Genomic DNA, 19,430 nt, shown 5'->3' with positions numbered 1-19,430 from the left:
TCACTTTGTCAACTGGACTTATGTCTTTATTGGTCATTCAAGTGGGGCAAAGGAAATACCCTTTTAAAACTCAAGTAAACGGGGTGTTTGTCTCGTAACCTGTCAGAGGAAACAAATTGTAATAAAAACACACACATAATAATTAATCCTATTAGTTCTTTTATAGGAATCATGTTAAATTTGTAATTTTACTTACAGAAAATTGAGATCTTTATGATAGAGTCTTCCCATCCAAAAGCATCATTCATCTTTCCATTTGACTCAGCTTTCTTATCTGTAAAATCGGAGTAATAATACCAATCTCATAGGGCTGTCCTCAGAATTAAATGGGAAAATGCAGGTGAAGGAACCAATGATTTGGTTTGGAAGTGAGTTGCCACTTCCTAGGATATGAACTCGGGCTTGGTTACCACAGTATTCTGAACTTCGGTTCTCATTTGTAAAATGGGGATAACAATAGTATCTGCTTCACAGGGCCGTAATGAAAGGGTCAAATGAAATGAGGCCTGCAAAGTACTCAGTGCACTGGAACATAAGTACTCAATGAATATTAGCTGTTCTTCTAGAAAACAGGCTATCCCAAGGAACTGCGATTTAACGCAGAAGCTCGCTGGGATCCATCTTAGGTCGAGGGCTCTGAGGTCAACTCTTCCTTCCGAGAACCTACCTACCTGCCGGTCGCCACTTCTGATTTTCCCCCAGCGTCTAGGAACGCACTCGGTCGGATTTGAAGCCGTCTAGGTCCCCCGCGAGACTCCAGGATGACGCCCCCACCCTCCGGGCCTTGGCGCTGCCACGTCTCGCGGGTCCCGCACTCCCTACGGGAGGAGGCGGGGCCAAATCGGGCCCGCCCCCGAGAGCCTTCGTCTCGCCTGAGGCCCGCCCCTCCGCGGTCCCAGTCGCTGGTAGGGTGGCACCGGGTGTCAGAGCGCCGTGACGCTGCGAAGGGGCGGGGGCGAGCACGCGCCCGGAAGTCCCGGGGGAGGGGGTGTTACGTATATCCGGCGAGTAGGTGGCGGTCCTGGGTGCTTCTGGGCTCTACGCTCTGAGGGAGGGTCTAAGCCGCCTGCCGCCGCCGGAGGAACCCCTTAGGCCGTGAGTCGGGGGCCGCGGCGAAGGAGGGAGCCGGGGCCGGAGGGGCTGGGGTGGCCGGCGGAGAGGGTCGGGGCGGAGGCCGGCGCAGGCGGGATTGTGGGGGGGAAGTGACACGCAGGCGGTTCTGTGGGGCCGCGGGACTCGTTCTGGGCGGGGACGGGCCGGCTTGGCCGGGTCTGCTCGGTCCCCTGCCGGCCTCTCAGGTATCGGGTCCATCAGCATTCCGCTCGGGGGTCTTGCAGCTGCTGGGCAGGATAACAGTTTTCCTGTCGGTACCGTGCGCTCCGGTTTACGAATCGGCTTCACATCCCCTGTCTCGGATGAGCTTCAGCCCTCGGTGAGGTGGATTGAAGTCCTTGATGATTATCCTTTTTTTTTTTTTTTTTTTTTTTTTTAAACAGATTCGGGGACTAAGGCTCGTTGAGGCACAGTGAATTGCCCAAGGCCCCGCAGATAGCAAGTGTGAGCGTTAGAACCAGATCTCCTTGCTCCTAGTCCAGGGCTCTCCCCACCCCCACTTCAGCTGTGTGTTATCATCTGCTGCTGTCCTGGGTCGAACCCCGTGTTTTCTTCTTCCACTTCCCCCTTTTTCCCCTCTCTCTTCAGTGCATGGAAAAAAATCTTAGTATTCTCCCTTGTTCTCGTCTTTTCTCCTTTACCGCGATGCATCTGCTTAGGTTTTGACAGGGGGCTTTACAGAGTTTTGCAATGGGGCTGACCTTTGACGTTTACCCTGCAGCCAAGCAGAGTTTCTTAGCTAAAAACCAGCGGCTTGCTACCCCCAGATCTGTCTGAAACGGTGTCTTCAAGTTGCTCTGAGCATGAATAAGAAGTAATGAATATGTATAAGAAGTGATGCGTAGATTTTTTATTGGTTAATTGTCAGTCTAGTGCTCCTCCTTTTTATTTATTTGAATCAGTCAGTCCTGAAATTTTCAAATGTTAGTTTTAGGTACGTTGGCAGTGCTTTTGTTGGTAGTTAGAGCACTTAGATTGTAGTCTAATTTGCCATAAGGTGCCATAAGGTGGTAAAGTGGATCAGGGATAGAAAAGGAATAAAATGCTAGTTATTAATATATAGTTCAGAAGTTGTGATGAGTTGTAAGGAAGAAAACAGCAGGTTATCATCTGTGTAGTTGGTGGTTTAAGGAAGCTTTATGTTTTTTTAAAGCAGTTTTGTGATTTGCGTCGGAATTTTATGTGATATTAACAGGAAGAGCTTTGGCTTTGGCATTAAAAGAGGAGGGTTTAAGTCCTGGCATTGTTACTTTTTCAGCTGAGTAGTCTTGGTTAAGCTAGCTAATCTAGGACCATCAGCGTCCTCGTCTTGTTAAATGAGGCTAAGAATTCCTACCTCATAGGGTTGGTGTGAGGCTGAAATGAGATATATGTGCAGGCACTGTATAAACTGAAAAACTACTCACGAGGGGGTACAAAGCCTAAGATCTCAAGGATGGAGGAGCCATCAGACGCATTTCCTTAACTTTGGGTAACAATACAATGCAACTCTTTGGGTCCAGTAAGGGGTTTTATTATTTTTTAACATCACCTGAAGAGTTTCTTCAAGTATTTTCCGTAGATCATTTTGGAGGGAAGAATTATGGGACTTTTAAAGCAGGGATGTCAAGGGAAAATAAATTGGAAAGTCAAAGTAGTTCAGTTAACCATGAAAAATTCCCTAAAATGGGCTTTTCCCCTTGTCACCTTGGGAGAATTTATCTAGTTGGGAATACTTCTAAAATGATGTAGTAAAACTTTACAAACTGTCTAGAAAGTAATGACTGCAAACCAGTGTAGTATAAATGAATATATAAGTGTTGGGTTTTAAAGCCGTAATCATTGGGAGTGACCTTAATGAGAGGTGCTCTCTAAAGGTGAGCCCTGCTTCTCCAAGTGGTAGACGGAGAAAATAGGGAAGGATGACTGGTTTGGTGGGATTGCAGAGGAGAGACACATTGTTCTTTTACTTAACCTACAGTGGAAACTTAAGCGCAGGAACTTTGTAAGTATATTTAAGTCATTGGACTTCTTAAAGTAGAGACAAAGTTTCCGGACAAAACTATTATTTAACATACTAAATTTGGTTTTTCTGCCAAAATATATTTTGATGTTACTGAAGAGGGGAAAAAAACCCTATTTAGTATCCTTTTTTTTTTTTGGCCACACTGCACGGCATGCAGAATTTCCCTGAACAGGGATTGAACCCGTGCCCCTGCAGTGGAAGTATGGAGTCTTAACCACTGGACCACTGGGAAAGTCCTAGGATCTTTCTATAAAAGCTTTTTCCTTCAGTCTCCACCCCACCCAAATTCCCAAGCTTCATTTGGCCCTTCTATGGTAAGAGCCATAGAATATAAGCACTACAGCAGTCCCTAAAGTTTACCTGTCAGGCCACAGGCCTGATTTTTAAAAAAACGCAGTAATTGGATGAAAAAGAAAATTAACACATACTGTCTCCATTTTTCAATTTCTTCTTCATCTAGCATTCTTTTTTTTTTTTTTTTTTTTTTGATGTTGGGGGTAGGAGTTTATTGATTTATTTATTTATTTTTGCTGTGTTGGGTCTTCGTTTCTGTGCGAGGGCTTTCTCTAGTTGTGGCAAGCGGGGGCCACTCTTCATCGCGGTGTGCAGGCCTCTCACTATCGCGGCCTCTCTTTTTGCGGAGCACAGGCTCCAGACGCGCAGGCTCAGTACTTGTGGCTCACGGGCTCAGCTGCTCTGCGGCATGTGGGATCCTCCCAGACCTAGGGCTCGAACCCGTGTCCCCTGCATTAGCAGGCAGATTCTCAACCACTGCGCCACCAGGGAAGCCCCTAGCATTCTTTGAATGAAGAATATATGTGGGTTTTTGTGGCTAACCCTTATACAGTAAACTTCTGTTTACGTTTTTTTTGTGTGTGTGTGTGTGTTACGCGGGCCTCTCACTGCTGTGGCCTCTCCCGTCGCGGAGCACAGGCTCCGAACGCGCAGGCTCAGCGGCCGTGGCTCACGGGCCCAGCCGCTCCGCGGCATGTGGGATCTTCCCGGACCGGGGCATGAACCCGTGTCCCCTGCATCGGCAGGCGGACTCTCAACCACTGCGCCACCAGGGAAGCCCTGATTACTTTTTTTAAAAAACAAAACTTCAGCAAATTTGTTTGATAGCAGTTGGCCACCTTGTGTTCAGGTGTTCTTGCTGATGGAGAGGAGTGAAAATGGGGGATCATTCTTTTTTCTGCACCAAATCTGAGATACTGAGGCAGAAGTTCAGTGTGATGAGGACATGCTGACTCTGAGAAACCTTAACACCCACCATTGGCTCTAGATCCTACCCTCTTAACATTCAGAGGTCCTCTTGCTTATTCCCCAGTGTATGTAGACCTTTTAGGAGCTTCGGGTCATCTTCTGTTTTGTCTAGGCTTATGGGAAACAGTAGAAAAAGTGGTGTTAATATCAGTATTGAGGTATGTACTTGGCTAGGAACCTACTTCTATGCCCTGAATGAGTATTCTTTTTTTAAGAAAGTCCATATTTGTAAAATGGGTTAGGTAGGTCTTGACTATTCACATTATGATCAGATTCTCTTATCTCTTCATGGTTCTCCATTATAGTGATATCATCTTTTTTTAAGTTGAGATACATATTATAAGAGGGGTTAAACAAATATTAAGAAGAGATAACATTGGTAAATGGAGCAATGCAAATTGTGCCAGCCAGTAGGATTTTGGTGACCTTGTTTTTTAGAGTTGTTTGCAAGGATGGGTTAATATGCTTTTCATTCAGGTTAATATGCCTTTATTCTTATTTTCTACTTAGTGCATCAGTGTGACATTTTGTTCCAGATTATTGATGGGGCGGATTTCCTAGAAGTTTTGCTAACTGGTAGACAGCAGTGGTGTATCTAGGGAATGCGAATGAGCAGCTGCCTGGAGGAGTGAATCACACAGCAAAAGAGGAAAGTATCTTTAACTCCTAGTCTTCTGAGTATCATAGATTGAAAACTTAGAAAACCAGAAGTTTGTGCAGATCTGAGGACCCCAGAGACTTCCCTCCAGAGTGCACAATCCTTTGTTTTCTTATGCCCCAAAACATGGGACTGTAAACATGCATCAGGGCCAGCGAATGAGAGTTAACTTCTCCAGAAATATACTAGCATTCAGAAAGCTAATGTTTGCTGCTTTCCTATTTTATACAGGTAGTAAGCATTAATAATGTCTTTCATCTTTGAGTGGCTCTACAATGGCTTCAGCAGTGTGCTCCAGTTCCTAGGTAAAGCCATTTCCTTGAAATATATCATAGGTTTCAAACTATGTGTATTTCCTGTAACCATTTAAATGTTGATACAAGTAGGCTTTGGTGTGTAGACAGCAAATTATGTTAACTTTTTTTTTTTCTTTTTAGGACTCTACAAGAAATCTGGAAAACTTGTATTCTTGGGTTTGGACAATGCAGGCAAAACCACTCTTCTACACATGCTCAAAGATGACAGATTGGGCCAACATGTTCCAACATTGCATCCGAGTAGGTTTGAAAATACCCAGTGACCTTTTGATATTTGAGGGTCAGTGTCAGGGCTCTAGGATGAATCCCAAGTTGATACAGTTCTGTTATTAACTGAAGCCCCAAAAGACAGCTTACTTGAAAAAAAACTCTATAGGACACACTCAGGTCAAATACCCATAAATTTAAACCTCTGGAACTTTGCCACTATCTGTTCTCACTAGTCCTGCAATGGGATACATCTCCCATATCTACTTCTAAGGAGCAGCAAACACCTTGGAGGAAAAGAGACTTGGCTTTTTAGAATTATTTAAGGGTGTTTTCACCCTTGTATCCTTTTTTTTTTCTTTCTTTTTGCGGTACACGGGCCTCTCACTGTTGTGGCCTCTCCCGTTGCGGAGCACAGGCTCCGGACACGCAGGCCCAGCGGCCATGGCTCACGGGCCCAGCTGCTCTGCGGCATGTGGGATCTTCCCAAACCGGGGCACGAACCCGTGTCCCCTGCATTGGCAGGTGGACTCTCAACCACTGCGCCACCAGGGAAGCCCTCCTTTTCTTTACATAGTGAAAGCTTCATTAGGTTTTGCATTTGTATTGGATTAGAATACTGGTAGTTGGGCCTTGTTGGATGGAGAAGTTTATTTCCTTCCTTTATTTTTCAGCATCAGAAGAGCTGACAATTGCTGGAATGACTTTTACAACTTTTGATCTTGGTGGGCATGAGCAAGGTAAGAGATGATTCAATGGAAGGGTGGTTGACTTCTGGTTCATTTTGTTCCCCTTCTTTTTTAAAGCAGTGTGTCATATATACCTTTTAAATTGCTTGAGATCTTACTTAATGATGTTGTATTATTCAATTATTATTTTTAAGTAATTTCAAATTTGCCAAAAGTTGTATAAATAATACAGAGAACTCCCCTCCTTTATAACTTTTGCCCAAATTTATTAGTCTCCTTCTCTGTGTAATACATGTTAATATTTATTTTTTTGACCCTTTTGTGAGTTCATCATCTTCTTTTACTCCTTAAATACTTTAATGCGTGTTTCCTAATAACAAGAATATTCCCTTATATAATCATAATAATTATCAGACCCAGGAAGCTTTATTTGTCTACTCTATAGTGTATATTCCCTTTTTTTGTCATTTGTTCTAATAATCTCCTTTATACCATTTTTCCTTTTATGCAAGATCCATTACAATATCACATATTGAATTTAATCATGTCTTTCTTGTATCCATTATTCAATGGAGTTAAAGTATGTAGGAAATTAAGTTATTTGTAAGTAATTTTAAATTTGTCAAAAGTTGCAAAAATAATACAGTGACTATTTGTGACCACCGTGATCTGAATTGATTTTTTGTATACTCTCCCCATTTGGGGCAGTTGGTGGAACATTTTCTTCTGCCTTCTTGCTCTCCATTTGGTTCCCAGTTCTTGTCAGGTGTTTTGGAGATATGCAGAATGGGGCATCTTTATCCGATCAATGCCCACTTTACATTTGGCAAGACTCTAGGCTTAGGAGTAAAACATTGAAGATGTGGGAATAAATATTCTGGGAAGGCAGAAGAAAGAACCTATTGAGATTCTGTCAGGTTTACTCATTTGTTATTAAATTGAGTTGAGATGTTTCCTTTTGGAGCATTATGTTATTAGGTTGAATCTAATACAGTTTTTTTTAAAGTATAGTTTAAAAAAATAGAATATTGGTAATTGTAAATGTAAAGTCATATAATTTTAGCTAGAAGGCTGAGAAGAGATCCAAATAATTTTATAGTCAGTGATTTCATTAACATATAATTACATTTATTTTATTCATTTATTATTTACATTCTACAAAATCATTTATGTAGTATGAGCACCATCACATAAAATACCTATACAGAGGAAAGATTGGAAGAAAGTATACAGAAACATTAGCAGTGGCTGTGTATTGATGGAGGATTATAGATTATCTTGTTTCCTTTTTTTCTGTAATGAGCTTGTATTATTTCCACTTGGGTAGGGATGGGTGTATGGTCTCTTTTCTGCTTCTTTCAAAAGTATTTGTAACTGCTTACAAATTTAAATTCAGAGATAACACAGTTATAAGCTGAACTGAGACCATCTGGAGAATGCAGAAGGAGTAGGTGTTTTTAGACACCTGCACTGGGAATTGTGTATTATTTGGTGTGATAAATTTAGCTTTCAGGTTTTGATAGAGAAAGAAAATGCGTTTATGTACAGATGGTCCCCAACTTAATGATGGTTCAACTTAAGATTTTTTGACTTTATCGTGATGCAAAAGTGATACGTATTCAGTAGAAACTGTACTTCAGATTTTGAATTTTGATCTTTTCCCAGGCTAGCCACGTATGGTATTGTACCATACATAGTCTCTCATCATGCTGGGCAGCTCCCAGTCAGCCATGTGATCCTGAGGGTAAACAACTGATAAACTTACAACCATTCTGCACCAATGCAACCATTCTCTTTTCCACTTTCAGTACAATGTTCAATAAATTACATGAGAGATTCAACACATGATAAAATAGGTTTTGTGTTAGATGATTTTGCCCAACCACAGGCTGATATAAGTGTTCTGAGCACTTTTAAGGTAGGCTGGGCTAAGCTCTGTTTGGTAGGTGTATTAAATGCATTTTCGACTTATGAGATTTTCAATTTACGATCTATTTATCGGGACATAACCCCATTGTTAGTCAAGAAAAATCTGTACATAGTTTTGTTTTGTTTGAGGAAAATTTACTTAACAGAAACACTTTTTCATGATAACCTAGCCACCATTTTACACAAATTACTAAAATTCTGTACATTTGGAGGTTTCCTTTTTTTTTTTTTTTTTTTTGGTATAACTTAAAAATTTTAACTTATGCAAGTAGTCCAGGCTCAATGTCACAAATTCAGTATACAATCAGTATCCAACTATGGGAGGTAAAAGTGAAATTCCCCGACCTCCCCTTCCCAGTCCCACTCTTCAGAGGTAACCATTGTTAAATGTTTGATTTTAGACACCTAGAGATGCTTCTTTAATCATCCCATTGAAAGGACCAGAAACGAATGGCTTAGAAATTATAATACAATTAAAGCATTACTTCCCAGACCATTATCACTTCATGTCATAAACAAAAAAATAAAATTTATAGGGCACACTGGGTTAAATAAGGAAACTGAGGTAATTGGCCTGGGAACTTCAACCACCTGTCAAGCCTAGTCTCCCTATGGGCTGTGTGGATCAATGTGTCAGTACGCTTACACATTGGTTACTTAGGAACACATTGGTTACTTGGGACGAAAGTTATATTGAAAAGTAATTTGCATCCTGATACTTTAACTCAGAGGTTTCAAACTAAAATGGCTCCAGGGGTGAGGTAGGTCATTTAAGTGAGTGAAATTGGGAGTAAGTAGGAGGTGGTGGTAACTTTTTCAGACTGAAGAACTGAGACCTCATCTAAAGGGGTAGCCACCACTCAGTCCAGCTGATTATTATCCATCCAGCATGTGGATAGATATGCCAGATGTTGCACTTTTCAGAAAGTCAGGCAGAAAACCCTGATTTTCAGATTTTAAAAAAATCAGATTCAGTTCATGGACCATCATTTTATATCCTCTGTTCTGACTTAATACTGGCTAGGACTTGGAGAATCTATACAGAGTCTAATGCTATTGAAACCTGGCCAGGATTTGTCTGCTTTATAGACCATTAGGTTATTCATTTTCAGTATATATGTTTTTAAATTGATGCAGCTGCAAACTTTGTCTTTTAGCCCGTCGAGTTTGGAAAAATTATCTCCCCGCAATTAATGGGATTGTCTTTCTGGTGGACTGTGCAGATCATCCTCGACTCATGGAATCCAAAGTTGAGCTTAATGTATGTTTATATTTTTTTCCTTTCTTGGCCTCTGTTTAAGAAATACAGCTCAGTAGTGCTAATACTTAATCATTCCAGTTAACATTTGGTAAAAGTCCTAGTTACGGGAAGAAAGTGTTTTAAAATCTAAGACATTGCTTTTCGATGTTCTGAGGAAACTTGGCTTGAACACGAGTAAATTAACTTTGCTTATATCTATCATAGGGTGACTCTTTGTGCAGTTTGCTCAGGACACTCCTCAGTTAATGCCTGTTTTCCTAGCATAATTAATGTCTTTCCCTTTCACATATCACATATGTTCACTGTTTATGAAGTGCTGGCATAGTGAAACCTTAAAGGAGATATTAGTGTTCTTTGTGTTTTTGAATCTGTGTTCTCAGGTTGTGCCTGCCCACTCTTGCACTGAGTGACTTGTCAGACCTTAATAGTCTGTTCTGTCTTCAGTTTCAGTCACGTGCAGTGTTTGATACTAACTAGGACTCACCTCAAGTTTTTTCCTTTCTCAACATTGCATTTTCTTGGCTTGATAATTTCTGTAATGTTGCCTTAGTAATGCCTACTGTGTTACCCTGTGCCTCTTCTTTCTCTTTGATTTACAACTCTCTCTCTGCATTTTTGTTCCTGGCAATTTGAACCTCTAAGGTTTAAGTACGTTTGTTGAATCTGAAGCTCTAGTCTCATGGAGAATCACCTACAGGGCAGTCCTTCCCTTACTTGACCCCTTGGCACTGTCTTTCTCTCTCTAAATTCCCCTTTACATTCTTGGTTTTGGTGCTTTCTCTCTGGCTGATACTTCTCAGACTCTTTCACAAGTATCTGTTCCCCTGCTTAGCCCTTAAATCTTGGTGCTTTCCCAGGCTGGTCCAGGCTTCTCCCATTCCTTCATCTGCAACCCACATGCCAGTGACCCCCAGATGGATTTCTCTTGTTTAAACGTCTCTTGTGCTCCAGCCTCATACATAATGCTACTTATTAGAAACTCTGCCTACCATTTCTGTTCTCCCAAAATGGAACTGTTCATTTTCCCTCATCTACGTGGACATGCAGTGAATTACTGTAGATTCTACCACCACCCTGCCATATACTGTAATGCTGGAAGGAACTTACTCAGACTTGTCTTTGCCCTACTTAATATTCTTGAATAGATCTCTTACCACTTTGGGGATAAAATCCACAGATCTTTTGCTTAGCACATAAGATCTTTCATGATCTTTCCTCATTTATTTCTTCAGCTTTTCTCTCTATTGCCTACCTTGAACTACATTCCAAACATAGATAACAACTTGTTCTCCCTTGCGTATGCAGAAGTAACTGTCTCTGCCTGGTTTTCTCACCTGACCCTTACCCCCTTTTGCTGGTAAATTTCTAAATGTCCTTTTAAGAGATTTCAGAGTTCAGGTATGACTGCTTCTGGGAAGCCTTCTCTGACCTCTCAGACTGTTAAACTCTCCATCTTATCAGTGTCTGTTGTCTTTGCTGATTTTCTTTTAGGTCTCTCCCATCGGACTGTGAACTTAGATGGTAGGGACCTTGTCTTATTTCTTTGTGAAACCCCTGTACCTAGTAAAGCCTCGGGCACATAATACGCACTTTGTTAGTATTTAATGAATGAATGACATTCTTACTCTGATTTTGTATAACATTTCCTGGAACTTGAGATGTTCAAAGTAGGTTTCTCTTCAACTCTGCTCTTCTTTCCTAGCTTTTCCTGTCAGTGAAATAGATTCCCAGGCTTGAAATCTCTGCGAGCTTCAACTCCTGTGTTGTCTGTCTTATCATTTAGATATCAGTCTCTTCACTTCTTTCTTCAGAATGCCTGCTGCACTATTCATTACATGCTGCTAGCTTAGGCTAGATCATCATCCCTTACCTGAGCACCACCAGGTAGATACTATTTGCAAATTCATTGTACTAAAAGTGTAGATTCTATCTAATAATTTCTGGATTTGGGGCCTTTGGGATCTATTGTAGCTGACTTCTCAGACTGGCACTATAATGCTCGTCATCCCTTCCCAACCCATTTACTCTGTCAACACCTGTCACCATAAATGCTTTAATCCAGCCAGGTGATACTCCATGTGGCTTCCTGAATTCTTTTCCTGCCATAAAGCCATTGCTTATATTCTTCCTTCTTTGGATTCTGCCTATCCACACCCTGCCCCTCCTTCAGAGTCCAGTTTAGTTTCCACATCTTTGCTAAGACTTTCCTCAAGCCCACATTGCCATTTTATTTTCCTGAACGTCTTTTAGTATTTATATTCTCTTCCTATTCATTGAGACACTTAATCATCCACTTGCCTTGCTTGCTGACAGATGAATATAGAGTGAGGATTTCATGAGCCAGGGTTATGTCTTACCTTTCCTTTTTTTTTTTAAATTTTATTTATTTATTTATGGCCGTGTTGGATCTTCGTTTCTGTGCAAGGGCTTTCTCTAGTTGCGGCAAGCGGGGGCCACTCTTCATCGCGGTGCACGGGCCTCTCACTATCGCGGCCTCTCTTGTTGTGGAGCCCAGGCTCCAGACGCGCAGGCTCAGTAGTTGTGGCTCACAGACCCAGTTGCTCCGCGGCATGTGGCATCTTCCCAGACCAGGGCTCGAACCCGTGTCCCCTGCATTGGCAGGCAGATTCTCAACCACTGCGCCACCAGGGAAGCCCCTTACCTTTCCTTTTGTCTTCCTCTCAGTGTCAGAGATAGTGCTTTGCACACATGGGACATCTAGTGGATATCTGGGGACTCCGGTAGTCATCTTTGAGGCTCTGTAGCCAGAGCTTTGTTCTTCTAGGACAGTGCTCAGGGGAGAGCTGAGGATGGCCTGTGGCTGAGTGATTTAGCTCAGAGTTAAGGTTGGGCAGTTTTGCTGCCTTGCAAATAGACACAGCTTTACATTATAATTGTTTTGAAGCTGTTAGGGGATTTCTAACTAACGTCAAGGTAATTTTTAGGGGCTATAATGTCAAGATTAACTTTTAGTTAATCACTCAGGTATAAATATGGTCAGATTTTCACTTTACATTTGATACCTTATAGACAAGTGAAAGTCAAAGTTGTTTTCATTATTTGGTGGGCTTTTATAGATTCCTCACTCAACTCATTTTTTATCTTGTCTTTAGGCTTTAATGACTGATGAAACAATATCCAACGTGCCAATCCTTATCTTGGGTAACAAAATTGACAGAACAGATGCAATCAGTGAAGAAAAACTCCGTGAGATATTTGGGCTTTATGGACAGACCACAGGAAAGGCAAGAGAAAAATCTCCAGGGGACATATTATAAAGGAAATTCACAGCTTGTGAAACATTCATGTTGTGCTATCTAGATTTTACTTGTCTTTCAAAAGTAACTGGGCTTAGTATTTGTTTAACTAGAGGTGATTTGTAGACTCTCTGAAGCCAGGAGCGTGTTCTTTTTTTAACTGTTTTCTAATGAGAGTTTCCTCGGGTATATAAGGATGAAGGAAATGGTAGAAAAAGCAAACTTGTCATTTTAAGAATTTTCTGACTGTCTTTCAAATCCAGTTCTGAGAAATCAATTTTGAAAGCCTCCTTAGCCAGAAATTTTTTTCCACTGGAAATTTCAGGTTATGAAGAGTGATCATTTATGTCACTTTCCAAGCATTGAAATCAGAGCACTGGATTATCCTCAGTGCTCCTTGCTGAAAGAGGTAGGACTGTTACCCCTATTTTGAAGATGAGGAAACTCTTGAGAGTTATTGGCTCAGGTCTACACAGCAAGTCAGTGATGAAATCAGGAATAGAACCCAAGTCTTCCAGGTCAGTAGGTTATGCTGTTTCCAGTAGGAAGCAGAACCCTGTTGCAGAAAAGTATGCTTCGGAGAGAAAAATCTAGATCAGCCATAATTACAGGAATCCTGGTCTTCTGAGCTTGGGGTTTTGGCATATTTAATTTTTTAAAATGTCCTTTTCTGGGATCTTTAACTTCCTGACTTTTTTGCATGGCTCCTTAGTCTTGCCTCTTCTTGGTTATCTAGTTCTTTCTAGAAATGCTTCCTTTAATTAATTAAGTTTTCCCTCTTACACGCACATGAATTTTTAATTTTCTTAATGTAACCTGTCATTAGTGTATATTTCTGAATGCTTGTGTTAATGAGAATGTCCTTATTTCTAAGAAGTCCTGGACTTCTTTTGTCCATGAAAGAGCCTCCTGGTTCTGTGGGTCCCAGTGGCCTTTTTCTTGGTTTGCTGCCATAGCTTTCCAGATGCATGTTGGTGTGTTCAAAGCAAAGGCTCTTCACAATGAGAGGGAGAACCTGGTAATAGGACTGGGCTGCTTATCTGTCCTGAAAGCACGAACCCCAATGGCCTTGACCACATTTCTATAATTAATCCCTACTCAGATTTGCTTTTGAGGGACAGAGTGATTTTTGTTGTCACCCTTTCAAGCTTTTCCACATGGAGACGCTAATGGACCTTTCTTGATTTTGCCTCCCCTAGGGAAATGTGACCCTGAAGGAGCTGAATGCCCGCCCCATGGAAGTGTTCATGTGCAGCGTGCTCAAGAGGCAAGGCTATGGCGAGGGCTTCCGTTGGCTCTCCCAGTATATTGACTGATGTTTGGACAGTGAAAATAAAAGAGTTTTACTTCTCTGGACTGATCCTATTCACAGCTTCCTCATGAACTTTTCTAATAGAACAAGGAAAGCTCTCCGACCATGTCTGGCGTTGAGAAGCCAAGAGTCTCTGTCAGCTCTCTCATCGCCCAGTGGTGACATGTGCTCTTCTCCACACTGTTGGGAGGTAACGCTGCCCCACGTGCTGGTGCAGGTCAGCACCCCGGGACTTGGAAGCGGCAGGATTTGCCGGGTAGAGCTGTGTGCCATCATGGAGCACCTGGAAAGAAAAACACGTCTCACCACTGTGGTTGATTTCAAAAGAAAGTGATTCTATTTTTTAAAGAAAGTGTTATTAGTGTAATTGGTGACCCTCCTAATAACTTTTTGAGTTCACAATTTACTTGGTCCAGAGTTTGCTTTTTTTTTTTTAACTAGTGAATGGCATTTAGATACTTCATAAAATTATGCACAGATACACGTTGGAGGCCAGAGCTCAGTCAAATGAACAGCAGGCTGGTGAGAGAGGCTCCCATCTCACTAACTGCCTTGTAGCAGGTGGCACCACCTTGTGCACAGAGCACTAGGAAAGGGCAGAACCCCGGCCTTGCAGTTGAGGCCAGTTCCCACAGTCTCGGGCTACCGTCATTCCTCATCCCAGCATGCATAGCAGATTGTTCACTGCGGAGGAGTTAATTGTAGAGTGGGTTATTGTTATTATTTTTACTCATAAAGTTACAAATTTCAGCCAGTCTTTACTTTTATGTAGTTGTGAAACTTCATTTCCCTCTGTAGCACCTTTTTCATTTTCAGTCGTAAAAAGTGACTTTTGCCTCATGAAAGACTTGAGAACACATCCCTTGTTGTCACACACTGCAGGTGTGTCTCAGCCATTTTTGCAGATTCTAGGGGAAATTTTTCTGAATAGGAGAGTCACACAGGATGAAGTTAACAGCTTAAGGGCTCTTAATTCTGTGAGTTGAGAACTTAAAAATCTGGTATTGTAGCATTTGTTTGAATCTAGGAAAGATTCATTCATTGGGCTTTAAAATTTCCACTTGCAGAATTTGGTTTCTTTATTGGACTCTTCATGAGCTCTATTTTTTTTTATTGGTTATCAACTTATTTTTGACGTTAAAGGTTAACATCTGTAGCTTTTCCAGATTTTTTGGGGTGGGGCGGGGGGTGTTAGGAAATTGCCTTTCTCCAGCCCAGAAATAATCTGGGGAAACTCTAAGCCAAGAACTTTGTGTTGAGCTGTTCTTTTGGGCCAGCATCACTTGTCAGTAAGCACCTGGTATAAAAGCCTCAGCATCCCCAGTAGTGTGATGAGGATTATTTTTATAGCATTCCATTTTCCTAATGCCACCTGTGAAATTGGATTTTCATGATCTTAACCAATATTTTACCCTTGTAGTAAAGGATGAAGGGATAGGAGATGGTCTTCATGTGGGAGGATATCTTCATTCATTTTTCCTTTAATGAAAGATAAGAGGTATTTTCCTCAAAACTGAAAATTGTAATTCCGAGGCGTATTTGCAGAGGCCTGAACTAAATTCAGTGGATTGTTGCTTCTAATGTGAGGGCGGGGAACGTGTGGATAATGTATTCCTGGGGTGAGAGAGTATCGTTCTTTAGTTGGATTCCCCATTGTTAGTCTTCAGTACTCACCTGTTGGGAAAGCATACTTTTTCACTGCTAGGTACCAAATGCAGAGGCTCAGTGAAGTATAAAGCTGGGAAGAGCATGCCTTTCATTTATTAGCAAGCATAGCTGGTTTGGAAAGCGGTTAAAGCCTTACGTGAACAAATCTAGCTAACAGTGAATGAACTAGGTAGTTAACTTGCATACTTTTAATTTTCTTTGGCTAAAGGTAACCCATACTTCTCTCTCCAGAGATACGAGAGGTATGATTGCTTCAGTGTTTTCTGGTTTTTGTTTTTGTTTTTTAATATTTGTCCCTAATCACTTTTTAGCAAGCTAGAAAACTGTGGATTCTACACAGGGCATCTCTTTGTGAAGGTGGTTTATTTTGGCCACTGGAGAAAGAGTCGGGATTGAAAAATCAAGTGGCAGCAGTCTATTTCTTGCCCCACAGAAATAATATACAGGAAAGAAGCCGCTGTGAGGAACTTGGCTCCTGACAGTTAGGTCAGAGCTTTGTACTCGAACTCCCATGAATTGAGACTTTTCATTCTGTTTTATCAGAGTGCATATATGTCCTATTTCAGGAAAAGTAAAACAGTCATTTACAAAAGAAAGTCAATCTGTATCCGAAGCGTTTTAATAAAAAGTTAAAACAAATTTGGTATCTTGCACCTTTTTTTTGGCATTGGTTTGTTCTGTGTGTGAACATAGCATGACATTTGTTGTGGGGAGGTGCAAAAGTTCTTCCATACTTATGGGACGAAATATTTACAACGGGTGTGAGAGACAAACTTTGCTATGGGGGGCGTGGGGTATGGGTGGAAAGGCCAGGCCAATTTACACATTCCACTGGAAGTAATAAATTTAGTACCATTTGAGAGCCCTGGAACATGCAGTGGTCCCAGGATTGGTGGTCATTTATGCAACAGGAAGGACATGGCAGACTTTTGAACAAAATCTCCTACTAACATGCTAGCAAGGACTGGGTCCAGTTTAGCTGTGTTTCATCATTTGATACAAAATTGGAGAGAATCTGGTTGAATGCTACATTTGACAGAATAGAAGTAATGAAACCTGTGCTTGTGCATTTACTAGGCTTGTAGGAAGCTTTGCTTTTAAAAAACCCAAATGAGGTTCTAAAACTAAAGTACTGGAATAAAATAGAATGGGAAGCAAAATGCACCAGGTTCTTTTTGACTGAGTATTAAATTACTGGAGGCATCGAGATTGAAACTAATACAGTGGAATGATGCCATGGGTTTTACGCTTATATGGGTTGGTTTTGTGTCATTTGAGTCAGAGCAGAACATGAAAATTAAAGGCTGAGTCAATGAGCCCAGCACTAGGGTGTCTCACCTTGGCTGTTGACTGTGACTTGGGACTCCACTGTGATGTGCCGTAAACAGAAAAACATGCAAACAGTTCATGCTGGAGGCTTTGGCGTCATTAAGGGAGAATCACTGGACTCCAGAGAGAAAGAAGCAATTGCCAGGAAGTTGGATAGTTAATAGGTTTTACTGCGATCAAGCCATCTTCTTTTTTTTTTTTTTTTTTTTTTTTTTATAATAGTGTTTATTTTATTTTTACTTGTTGACAGTTTGCTTTATTTATTTATTTATGGCTGTGTTGGGTCTTCGTTTCTGCGTGAGGGCTTTCTCCACTTGTGGCAAGCGGGGGCCACTCTTCATTGCGGTGTGTGGGCCTCTCACCGTCACGGCCTCTCTTGTTGTGGAGCACAGGCTCCAGACGCACAGGCTCAGTAATTGTGGCTCACGGGGCTAGTTGCTCCGCGGCATGTGGGATCTTCCCAGACCAGGGCTCAAACCCTTGTCCCCTGCATTGGCAGGTGGATTCTTAACCACTGGGCCACCAGGGAAGCGCCCAAGCCATCTTCTATGTCACAGAACCAAAAGAAGACAGTACCTGCTATAGGAAGACTGCTGATTTCAGTCCTGCCTCATGCTATAATGGATCATCATTTCCCTTTCTCAAACAGGTTTGTGTCACTGGGAGCATTGAGCATTACCCTGTGTTGTGCTTGGGATACACCAAGCAGTGTTAGTTTATTCAAAATTTTGAGGCAGAAAGGTTATGTAATTTAAGTAGTAATTGAATATTTTCATTAATGCTGACATAAATATGTATTAAAATAATCTTATTAAAATTACTTTAGTTGACATTGTGATAGACCTTCATAAAATGTCTAGCTTGTGGTGACTGCTTCAGGGATATCCTGCAGCCCCCCAAAACATACTTGTTCGTGTTCCTCTGTCCTCAGGGTGACTTCATTGGAAAAGTAAGGATGTTTTATGTCAGGGTAGAGCAGGGATGGCAAACTACAGCTCGTGGTCCAGATCTGGCCTGTTGCCTGTTTCTGTATGGCCTGTGAGAAAAATTTAAAAAAAGAATGAAATTTTGTGACATGCCACAATTATATAAAATTCAAATTTCAGGGCCCATAAGTAAAATTTTATTGGAACACAGCCACCCCATTTCTTTAGCTTTTGCATGCTACAACAGCAGAGCTGAGTATTTAAGACAAAGAAGGTATGGCCCACAAAACCTCAGCTATTTATTTACACTCTGGCCCTTTACAGAAAAAGTGACCCCTGATCTAGATAAATCCTGGGTGATGGTTATAAATCATTTTATGAAATGTGCATAATGCAAACTATAGGGTTGTGTAATTTAAAACTTTGACTTCAGCTACTGTTTATCATAGTTTTAAAAGGCAATTTTTGGAGCAAATCCAGTTTCCATGAGATATGTAGGGTGTGGCTTTGGCATCAGAAGACCGGAGGTGTAATCTTACAAGGTCCATTATCCCCCCTAGTGGATTACTGTACGGTTTACTTACAAAGTTTCAAAATACTGAACAGCTTCTTTTTTATTATTAGTTAATTCATTAATTATTGGCTGTGTTGGGTCTTTGTTGCTGCACGCGGGCTTTCTTTAGTTGCTGCGAGCGGGGGCTACCCTTCTTTGCGGTGCGCGGGCTTCTCATTGCGGTGGCTTCTCTTGTTGCACGGGCTCTAGGCGAGCGGGCTGAGTAGTTGTGGCACGTGGGCTGAGTAGTTGTGGCTCGCAGGCTCCAGAGCGCAGACTCCGTAGTTGTGGCGCACAGGCATAGTTGCTCCGCGGCATGTGGGATCTTCCCGGACCAGAGCTCGAACCCGTGTCCCCTGCATTGGCAGGCAGATTCTTAACCTCTGCGACACCAGGGAAGTCCCCTGAACGGCTTCTGTGCCCGTCTTATCCCAGGGATCAGAGGTCGGATGTCTCCTACACCTGGGCAGATACTGACAGGTCCTGTCAAGGCCTGGGCAAGTCTAGCCACCTCAGGGCGCATTTCTGTTCCCTTTCCTGCAGCTCAGCGAACAGAGACGAGACTAGGCTCCGAGGGACCAGCACGCCCCTATCTCCCAGTAAAGCCACATTCCTGTCACTCTCCCGGGGCTCGTCCTCCGGTCCCGCTTCGCCCTCCGGTCCCGCTTCGCCCTCAACGTCGCACAGGCGACCTGAACCATCTAGGGAGCGGAAAGGCGGGGTCAGCCCCAGCAGCCAATCAGGGCTCGGCCCCTAGCCCAGCCAATCGGGCAGGGCCAGTTGGGGCTTAGCCAATCCGGCCGGAAGAGGAAGACCTGGGATAGTGCCTGCGCTTCTCGCTGCCAGCCTTGGGTGGCGCTACGGGGGGTCAGCTGGTGCCGGCCGCGGTCCTTGCTCGCTCGCTTGTTCCCCGGGAAGCCCCTGGTGTGCCGTCCCCGAGGCC

At 42.3% G+C, this 19,430-nt stretch overlaps 1 protein-coding gene and 1 long non-coding RNA gene across 3 annotated transcripts; one reads left to right on the top strand and one right to left on the bottom strand.

Moving 5' to 3' along the window:
* On the bottom strand, positions 1-824 carry LOC307055619. Its single transcript, XR_013810978.1, has 3 exons — positions 672-824; positions 197-274; positions 1-99 (listed from the first exon to the last, which is right to left on the bottom strand). It is a non-coding gene; the product is annotated as an uncharacterized lncRNA (long non-coding RNA).
* A 4,461-nt stretch (positions 825-5,285) lies between these two features.
* SAR1A (secretion associated Ras related GTPase 1A) lies at positions 5,286-14,055 on the top strand. 2 transcript variants are annotated; one of them, XM_079703683.1, is made up of 6 exons: positions 5,286-5,344; positions 5,477-5,596; positions 6,238-6,303; positions 9,339-9,442; positions 12,556-12,687; positions 13,899-14,055. In XM_079703683.1, exons 1-6 carry the CDS (start codon positions 5,287-5,289, stop codon positions 14,013-14,015), a joined length of 597 nt encoding a protein of 198 aa, XP_079559809.1. In that variant the 5' UTR covers position 5,286; the 3' UTR covers positions 14,016-14,055. The 2 variants fall into 2 exon arrangements, with proteins under 2 accessions (XP_079559809.1, XP_079559810.1); XM_079703684.1 differs by lacking the exon at positions 12,556-12,687.
* Positions 14,056-19,430: the final 5,375 nt, after the last annotated feature.

Source organism: Hyperoodon ampullatus (genome assembly GCF_949752795.1).
Source record: "Hyperoodon ampullatus genome assembly, chromosome: 1".
NCBI lineage: Eukaryota > Metazoa > Chordata > Mammalia > Artiodactyla > Ziphiidae > Hyperoodon > Hyperoodon ampullatus.
This window is presented reverse-complemented; position numbering and strand designations above follow the sequence as displayed.